The following is a 10827-nucleotide window of genomic DNA, read 5'->3' as shown; positions in this document are numbered from 1 at the left end:
AAACAACAACAAACTAAAAACCGGCCCAATTAAATATATCAAAGGAGAAGAAATATATCCCATCAAAAAAAAATATTGTATAGGAGCCTGTATTTCAGTGGTTGTCGTTTGTTTAAGTGTTACATATTTGTTTTTCGTTCAATTTTTTGTTTGTTATATACTTAAGGCCGTTAGTTTTCTCGTTTGCAATTGAATTGTTTTACATTGTCATATCGGAGCCTTTTATAGCTGACTATGCGGTATGGCATTTGCTCTTTGTTGAAGGCCGTACGGTGATCTATAAATGTTAATTTCTGTGTCATTTTGGTCTCTTTAAAAATTGTGGACAGCTGTCTCATTGGCAATCATACCACATCTTCTTTTATTTTTATCATAGGTCCAACGCTGCAATTTTCACAAAACATATAAAATTTTCCACCTTGTCGCACATACATATGGATAACATTATTACAGCTTATTTCCTAATGCATGTAGACCAAAACTTTGGTTAGCTTGCTTGCTTTGTTTGTATATTGTACAAAATATAAAATCTACAAGTTAAACTATGCCTATATATATATAATATATAATTGTTTAAAGATGTCAATATTTATTTAGTTTTAAGCTTGTATAAACAACTATACAAACAAAGCAAGCAAGCCAACCAAAGTTTTACTTTGCAGGTATAAGAAACCAGCTGTAATGATATTTTTTTTTAAAGTACGAGCCTGTTAAAAAACGAACAAACTGAAACTACAGTTGCTGACTTCACTACCTTGAAAACAAAGGGAACAGCTGACAAAAATAAATACTTCTTAGCCTTTTTTTACGAACACAAAATTCAAGGATCACACATTTGCCTTTAATTATCTATACGAAAATTGCTGTACTCGTGAATATTGGCACTGGCTGTTATCAACGGCTTATTCTTACACTAGTAAGTTTTTCTCATGGGTAATTGTGTTTTTCGCTGTTGTTTCGTTGCTGTCTGGTAGACGAATACATGAAATCTCTGTGCCATCATCAGACATGTTAATGGCTATATATCGGGTATTTCAAACCCTGTTTTCTTCGCACAGAAACAACTCTTCGTTAATCTGAGCATGGAAGTAATACTTTATATCACGAACTATAAATGAGGATACACAAAATGAAAAACTGAGCGAAATTGTGAATCCCGCATTGCACGAAAAAATGTGTTGTATTTCAGTAAATAACACGTGTTCTTGGTTGATTGTAAACACGTAGTAGTCCATCATGCATTGTTACTCATTTAGTGGATTGGTCAAAAACCTAGGTAAAAATAAATTGCGTCACATGTAAATAAACAATTACATGTGCGAGAACATAAGTATGCTAATTTATGCATTTCTATATAAGGTAGTGGTCCTGACCTGTTAAAGAGAAGTTGAACACGCTTTATTAAATGAGCATTTGGAATATTAGAAATATTTATTGTTTTTTTCCCAAAAAAGATAAATCAGCTTCTGTCAGGTTCTTACAACCTGTTGGATTTTAACTCGGTGTTGAAACTCTATTTGATTAACATTACTTGAATTTCTTTAAAATAATAGAATAGGACAAAAAAGAATATCCATAAAAAATATTTTAATCAACATATTTAAGATGCAAAATTTAGAGCTTTAGAAAGGGACAACCCACAATACCCTTATACATACCAAAAAGAAAAAGAATGCAATTCGACCAAAAAGAAAATTGTAAATCTCAAAGTTTAAAATTTATATTGTTTAATTAGGATCATTTTAAAAGAGCATTTTTCTATCTCCTGGAATAAAAACAATCGTGAAATTTCAATTGCCATAAAAACTGTGCTGGTGTTAGGAATAAGTAGAAATGAATATTCGATATTGGGAAATAAGTTAAGTTTATATATCAATGGCTATCAAAAAATAGCATTGCTGGTAAATTCAAATCAGCTGACGCACCACGTTGAAAAAACAGCTATTTTCCTATTTCATATCGGATTCCATTTTGTATTGTCATTCTGAAGTGATAAACATACTGAGAATAGCGCACTAATTTGTTGGTTTACATGCATTTAAGCAGTGATTAAATTGGTATGATCATTCATTCTTTCATTTTTCGATCACATTAATGTTGGTCTTGAAGAAAGTATAAACGAATACAAGACAAAACAAATAAAACTTAGTCTACACAAGTTCCTAGGAAAAAACCAAATACATTTCGGTTCAAATATCTTTTGCTTTAAAAATTTGGAGAGGGTTATTTTAGATACATCACTAGTGACATGAAAGATTATACATATAAGGATTAACAGAAGATTATAAATGTATTGACTATTTTTAACTGTATTAGAACTACTTTTGAATCCTACGTTAGTTGTCTGTCCGCTAGATATGAAACAAGTTAAATTTTATTATTTTTTTTCTACTTCAGGTAACAGTAATCACAGAATTGTAATGGCATTTATTCAAATCTGTTTATTGCTCAGTGTCATTGTATATGTCTCAAGATCAGATGATATAAAATGTCCAGCTCAGTTTTGTAAATGTACGAATTTCGAAGCCATCTGCTCTGGTAAATATCTTACTTATATTCCAAGCTTACCCAGGAGTATTCGCAAAGTTACTTTTCTGAATGGAAATATTAGAACATTATCAGGAGGAAAGATAACAAACCTAACTTTCAATGTTATTGAGACTCTTAGATTCATCAACAATAACATAGTTCGACTTGAGCCTGACACATTTTCTAGTTTCCTTACAATGAAAGCATTGACTGTCTCATCCGAACCAGCATTGCAAGCAAAAGATGTCAGGAATGTTTTGAACAATATGAATACTGAACGTTTGAAGTCACTCAACATATCAGACAACAATTGGAGTTATCTTCCAGATGACATGTTTAAGTCAATGAAAAAGGATAGAATTCACTATATTAACCTTAAAAGAAATAGTCTTCGGCTGTTAAATTTCACATGGTTTTCAAATATGCCTGCTTTGCGTTTTTTGAAAGTCAGTTTTAACAAAATTGCAACAATTTCACTAGACAGAATTCCCAACCTGAAATCACTTAATCTCGACAGGAATTTAATAACAAACTTTCCAACGTTTTGTATAAATCATGGTAATAAAAGTGCACTTCCAAATTTAAGACAGTTATTCCTTAGCAATAATAGAATTGAACATATTGGAGATTTTCGGTGTTTGCCGGGGCTTTTCTTATTAAAAATGGACGACAATTTGATCGAAAGAATTGACTACAATACTTTTGCAGAGTTGAAAAAATTAACAAATCTCAGTCTTCAAGCTACAGGAAAACCTTTGAAAAAAATTGAAGATGGTGCTTTTAATTTTCCATTATTAAAAATGTTATCACTTCGTAATTGTGGTTTCCATTTTGATCATCTATCACTGTCGGCACAAAAAAGTATGCTGTCAAACTGCAAGGATATAAGATTCCTTGATCTTAGCTGGAACTATATTAAATCAACCAGTTTGGAAAGGATGATATCACAATTGCAACAGCTAAGATATCTTAATCTGGAAAACACTAGGCTGGTATTTTTGCCTAGCAACGCATTTCCTGACCTACCAGTCATTGAAACGCTAATCTTGCGCATGAATCGAATATATGGATGGGACATAGATGTGTTTGCTCATTTGACATCACTACAATATTTAGATTTACGCCATAACTTGATAAAGATAATAAACGAATCATCTTTTCCAACTACGTTACTTGAAAATTTAAAAACGATTGGTCTAGGAACAAATCAATTTGCTTGTACTTGTGAGCAGATATGGTTTGTCAATTGGTTAAGGCATACCAATATAACGCTTTTAGAATATCCAAAACAATATTTTTGTACTACACCAGACAATTATAATGGAAAAATGTTGAAAGATTATAAGCCTTCATATTTGTCATGCAACCCAATCGTTACAATTGTTACTTCAACGACTGCATTCGTTTGCTTGTGTGTATCGATTATGACAATTTTCTTGAAATGTAATACAAATATTAAGAATTTTTTATACCTTCTCAAAGTTAAACAGGTTAGACGACAGGGGTATCTTCCCATTTTGAATAGCGATGATTATCAATATCACGCTTTTGTTGTTTATTGTGATGAAAACCGAATGTGGGTTCATAACGACTTTGTCAAAAAACTTGAAAATGAGGAGGAATTTAGGTTCTGCATTCATCACAGAGACTTTGATGTAGGAGAATCTATAAGTGGAAACGTCGATAAATACCTTAAAAAGTCATGGAAGGTTGTTGTTATTATTTCAAATGCATTTGCTAAAAGCGAGTGGTGCCAGTGGGAAGTCGATATAATTCAGGAGAGAAGACGTCGACAAGGCAGAGATGCACTTCTCTTAGTTATGCTTGAAAATATCAAATCGAAAAACATGACAAGTCCTCTCCGTACTTTACTAGACAGTACCCCACATCTGAGGTACAAAAACGGAATAGGTGAAAACTTATTTTGGAGTGTAGTAATTGCAGATCTTCGAAAACCCGTTGGACAACCCCCCGTTTCTGAATTATAGAATGAACTTTAACTGTTATGTGGTTAAAATTTGTACCAATGGCAGGCTATGAATCGTTTAGTTTTAATCTTTCAATTAAGTATTTGTTACTACAAGAGTTGTGGTCACTTCTTTTATCCACTTTTAAATAAAATCAGTCTACATGTATCATAAATGTTACTTTAGCAATTATGTTTGTTTCAATATTTGTACCTGTTGTAAATATTTACTAAATAAACAAGGTGTTCTCATTGTGTAAATATGTTTAAACATTGCAGAATGTATGATTGATGTCATGTCATTTATACTTGTGCCAAAAGTTTTCTTTCTTTTTTTGAGTTTCTCAAATACGATTAATCGGGGGGTCGATGAAATGACAAACAAATCGACGAGATAAAATAATTGCTAAGAATTAAAAACTTTGAGATGTGTCTTTTGAGTGTTTGGGTAAAGGTGGGGTGTACAGTTGTGTTTGAAGACAACAAATATGTTGTTGGTTATACGTTCATAAGACAAGCAACTATGCAGAACACTAAGTTTAAACAGTTCTCAATATTTACGAACAAATATATTCTATATAATTTGGAATAATAGGTGGCGAAAACTAAATATAAATAACAAGTGAAACCGCAACAAAATATATCAGCAGTTCATGGAAGCAAACTCAAAGTATTCAACCCATAGATCAAATATTTAAAAATGCTGAATTCCGGTTGATGTTCATTATATAAAACTTTATATATATATATATATATATGTCTTTATCAGTGGAGGAAAGCATTATATTGATCAATGGCAAAAACAACTTTTTAAAAGAATGAAAAACAAGCTTAGTAGTTTTGCTTCAAAAAATGATGAAAAATAAAAAGGTGACATTAAAAACTCTTCAGTCGAAGACCACGCCATTGCAAAATGAAATTATGGTATCGTGCGTTTGATACGCCTTTCTTTCGGGTTCACCAAACATGCTTAAAAACTAGTAGTTAGCTCAAGCATATGTCATCTTAGAACCAGTAGCACATTGAAAATTTGAAATGAACTCTGGAAACGAGTATGAAAGGTACATTCAAATTCATTAGTCGAAAATAAACTGAAAACGCCATAGCTAAAAAAAGAAAATAGACAAACGCAAGTACACAAAATTCACCATAGCATGGACAACACGAACCGCAATAAAATGCTGCGGTTGAACTCATGCGTTCTGAAAGTATAAGCATATCCTGCTCCATATATGGCGCGCGTCGTATTGCTCACCTAAGTTCAAACCTAATGATATGTCTTATCCTTTATGTTACTTTCGACAGAAAAGGACATTAAGAATAGATCCAACGTCATGTGTGTGTAAGAAGATACTGCTCCAAGGGTGCCACATGTGGAGCAGGATCTGCTTACAATTCAGAAGCACCTGAGATCACCCCTAGTTTTTAGTGGGGTTCGTGTTTTTTTTTTCTTTAGTTTTCTATGTTATGTCATGTGTACTATTATTTGTCTGTTTGTCTTTTTCATTTTAAGCCATGGCATTGTCAGTTTATTTTCGATTTATGAGTTTGACTATCCCTATGGTATCTTTCGTTTATCTTTTAAAGCGATCACCAACTCTAGATGACCTCCGTAAAATTTACGAAGGAATGATTTTTGATTTACAGATTTAAACGGGCAGAAAGGAGTCAAGCTAAGAATGCAAATAAATAAACAAATGAAGATAAATTGTCAAAAATGAACTATTAAAAAAAACACATACATAACACAGAACACACACCATCAAAATATTAGAAATTATATTGCAATCCTCATTGATTGTTTTGCGTTTGTCTAACGTCCAGTGAAAAACATTCCATGCATTTCTTAAACAAAGCTATCGTACAAACGTAAGCAAGTTCAACAAGGTAAATATTAACCATGCTGATACTAGAAAATCATAGTTTGGTTGAGTTGGATATCAATGTTGCCTTGAAACAGATCAAATACGAAAAATGTTTCGAAGTTTCTATACCACTCAGAGGGCTAGCGCTTTTTCTTCTAGATTTATCGGATTAAACGTTACCTTTCCGTCCAGATGTGACTGTATATTTATACATCCTACACAGTCAGACCAGTGTTCCTCATTGCAAGATTTTCATTACCGGTACAAGTATGACATTTTAGACCATATTGCTGTACCCATTTCAACTCGTGGGGTGATAAAAATAAGAAAGAACCTTTATACCCTGTTTAAAGTTGAAAACAACACGTTTTATAATTTGTTGCGTCCGAAGAGCTTTTCTGGATTTACATTCATCAGGAACGCTCAAAATTAAACATTTGAAATCCAAAGATGTATAAGTACCGTAACCTTTGAAGAGCTATATGTCAAAAATCCAAAATAAATAGCCAAATTGATATAAAATTTATAAACGGACAATTTTAGTAAAGTGTTTTAATTCATGTACCGATGTACTGACTACTCAGCTGATGATCCCCTCGGGGACGTATAGTCCACCAGCAGAGGTATCGACCTAGTGATGTAAAAAAAATTGAAAGATACATTTGAATTCACAAGTCAAAATAAATTGACAACGCCATAGCCAAACAAAAAAAAAGACAAAACTTGCCATATCATGAGCAACACGACTCGCAAAACTAAGGGTGAACTTCGTGTTGTTTTTTCTTTTGTTTTCTATGTTGTGTCATGTGTACTATTGTTTGTCTTCTTGTCTTTTTCATTTTGAGCCATGGCGTGGTCAGTTTGTTTTAGATTTATGAGTTTGACTGTCCCTTTGGTATCTTTCGTTCTTCTTTTACATATGCCATCACAAATTAGTTGACCAATATTGAAAATGTGTTTGTTACCATAATACCGTCTCTTTTCTTCGAGTGTAACATATCTAATTAGATTTATCACCAGGTTAGCACTTGAGTTATCAATACGACTGGTGCCACATGTGAAGCAGGATCTCATTACCCTTCCAGAGCACTTAAGATCACTACTGTTTCCTTTCAGTTAGGTTTTTGTAAGTTAGTCGTCAGTTTTCTATGTTGTGGTTTGTCAACTGATGTTTGTTTTTTCGTTGTTTTACATTATTTGCCATGGCATTGTCCGTTTGCTTAAGACTTATCAGGTAACATATTCCTTTGTATCATTTGCCTAAGTTTTCCAATCCAATATGTCAATCTATGAATTGGCATCTGTCAACGTCAAACAAATGATTTTTTCATACACATTCTGAAGACTTGTTCTATTCGTCGTTCGTTTATTTTTTTTATTTTTTTTACCATTATAGTCATGACTTGTGACCTTTAAAAGATGGACGATAGATACTAGAGGGATAGTCAAACTCATAGATTAAAATAAACTGACAACGCCATGGCTAAAAATGAAAAGACAAACAGACATAAATTAATACAGAAGACACAACATGGAAAACTAAAGACTTATCAACACGAACCCCACCAAAAACTGGGGGTGATGTTTCCTTGGCATCTTAGTATCTTCTGCATCTTTCTCAAAACTGATTGGATCAGCATGTCATATTAAACAACTCTAAAACAGAAACCCGATATCTTTTAGCTCTGCATTTGATGTTTAATGACAGGTCGAAAATCAATAAATCAGTTAGATTATCCATATTCAAGCATCTCTTTATTGCTTTTTGATTGCCTCTTATCGGGATTGGTAAACCAAAAAATACTACATAAACTATACAGATTATAGAATGTTCAACATGAACCACCACAAGGAATTACTAAGATATAGATTGAGATTGCTGTACATTGGCTAGGATGAGCTAAATAATCATTTATACATCTAGTAGTATTACCTTAGTCTTGATACCTTTCAAGAAGCTAACCACACTCTTGAATAATAGTTGAAGCATATCTGATCAAAGGCATCCTCATTTTAAAAGTTCAAAAACTAGATATTTAGTAGAAGGGCAGACTATTAAAACAATTAGAGGCTAATAACCTAATTTATCACACATACAAACGGTTTTTTTTGGTTGAAGTAAAGATTTGCATTGATTAATTACTAAGTTGGGGGTTATGGTTTTTTTTCTGTGGTTTAAGAATATATCGTGTGCCAACTGATTGACCAGAAACCTTTTTTTCAGCAAATCGAGAATCAGATTATTATTAGAAAAAAAACATAACCCCTAACCCCACCCCTTTGAAGTTAAATGGTCGTTCCCTTATTTTACATTGGAGAACCTGCATGTATCCACAAGATCGATCGAGCGTGTACAACTAGTCCTAAACATTCATTTAAGAATGGAATTATAGAATTAAACACATAATGTGTTTAACGTAAAATTAAGACCTAACTGCATTTTGTTTGGTATCTATAAGTTAAAATGATTTTGGAAAAAGTAAAACAAAACATCTAATAGCTTGGATACAAACAACAAGACACGTGAATTTGACACAAGTTAAATAATTTTATCAAAGTCAGGAAGGTTAGTGACCCATTTAATTTGAACGATAAGAATAATTTACAATCCTTCCTGACGGTAAGGCTGGAACTATTTATGTAAGTTGTCAAACAAATATCTTATTTCATACCAAATGTTAAAGGAAATTACAGGAATACATTCATACCTTAATATTATTTTTTGATATATTAATTAAATAATGCTAAAAAAATTACCATGCTCAAAATTTTTTACACATACTGATATAATTGCACTGATGATTAAAACAAGAGATTCGCCTAAAGAAAGTGTATGGTTTACTTTCACCAGGAATGATCTAATGCCATATTTTTTTTAAATTATAGACAGGTTTGGTTTTTTTTATATTAATTTCCCAGAAAACTTCTTTCTTTTGAAATCGTGAAAATAGAAACCATTGTATAGGGAGAATTCGTTGTCAATTGAGATCTTCAAAACCGATTAATTTATACGCATAGCATCATTCCGATCCATATCTGATAGATGATAAACTCGTGCCGGAAAAAAAACGCTCATTTCACCAACAGAACATCGACCTAGTGATTTTTTGTTTAGGTGAGAAAAGACTTACCGTTGGTGATACATAAATCTTACGAAAAATGAAAAGCAAATTTAACATCATTGAAGGTCAAAGTTTCCACTCAGGTTTGAAAAATATAGATCGATCATCTATGTCTACATGCATGGTTCAACATGTATATATATAACGGATTACAAACGAAATTGTTTTTCGTTTCTCTAAAACCATTACAGCTTATATTTCATTTTGCCTTAGAAGTAATCTTAATATAAAATAAAGAGAGGTGATATGATTGCCAATGTGATAACTATTCTACAAAGATAAAAAAAAAATGAGCGTAAGCAACTATAGGCAACTATACTGTCTTCAATAATGAGGAAATCCATACCGTATATCTGACTATAAAAGGCTCCGACATGAAACATGAATAATTGAAAACAAACAGTTTTAATTTATTATAAAACAATCTACGAAAAACAAATACAAGTATGTCAGACTTGAAGATTCGAGACAACCACTGACCTATATGCCTCTGACTTCGGATAGACATCTAGAGAATGTGATCGATACAGAGAAAAACCTAAAACGACAGAGGTAGCATGGTATATATCCTTCTCTTATCCCTAACGAAAAACAAAGACATCAAAAACAAATGACAGATCTTAGGGCATTTGAATTTGCTAACAGCTAGTTCAAAGCCAATTACAAATTATAAAACGTCCATGTTTCTAAGAATAAAATATCAATCATCACACATCCGAATTGTCATGGAATAGGTGTAAGACTGCTTGGATTTATGATATCAGATTGATCAATTTGCATGGCTGCCAGTTATGACATCTTACCCCTCCGTAGCACCTGAGATCACTCCTAGATTTAGGTGGGGTTCGTGTTGCTTATTCTTTAGTGTTTAATGTTGTGTCATGTGTACTATTGTTTGTCTGTTTGTCTTCTTCATTTTTTTATTTTTTTTCCAGTTTATTTTCAATTTATGAGTTTGACTGTCCCTCTGGTAACTTCGTCCCTCTTCTATCGATGATATTCTTCGTATATACTGCAATATTCACCTTTGCTTAAAACTTTAAAAAATTCAACCAAACGCTCAAAAAGTAGTTCCTGTTATATACATTGTACATGATTTTTTCCGGTTAGATCTTCTACCGAGTCAGCACAAGTCAAAATTACTTAGTAAATTCCTATGCAAGATATCATTGTTAATTTCCACTAGGTATAACTATAAGAGCTAGTATATCAACGGAAAGCTGAAATAATTATATGAATAAACTGGTGTGTTACAACACAGATTACAACGGAACGGTTTTTCGTTCAGCAGCACCCTAACTTGGTTTCTGTTTTTTTGGGGGTTTTTTTTGTATAGCGTGTTCTT

General features: G+C 32.5%; 1 protein-coding gene across 1 annotated transcript; it reads left to right on the top strand.

Annotated features, from left to right (window-relative positions):
• Nucleotides 1-3191: 3191 nt before the first annotated feature.
• Nucleotides 3192-4556, top strand: LOC134726336 (toll-like receptor 6). The gene has a single exon (XM_063590735.1). It carries the CDS (start codon nucleotides 3192-3194, stop codon nucleotides 4515-4517), a length of 1326 nt encoding a protein of 441 aa, XP_063446805.1. The 3' UTR covers nucleotides 4518-4556.
• Nucleotides 4557-10827: the final 6271 nt, after the last annotated feature.

The sequence above is a fragment of the Mytilus trossulus genome, chromosome 7 (genome assembly GCF_036588685.1).
Source record: "Mytilus trossulus isolate FHL-02 chromosome 7, PNRI_Mtr1.1.1.hap1, whole genome shotgun sequence".
In the NCBI taxonomy this organism is placed as follows: Eukaryota; Metazoa; Mollusca; class Bivalvia; order Mytilida; family Mytilidae; genus Mytilus; species Mytilus trossulus.
This window is presented reverse-complemented; position numbering and strand designations above follow the sequence as displayed.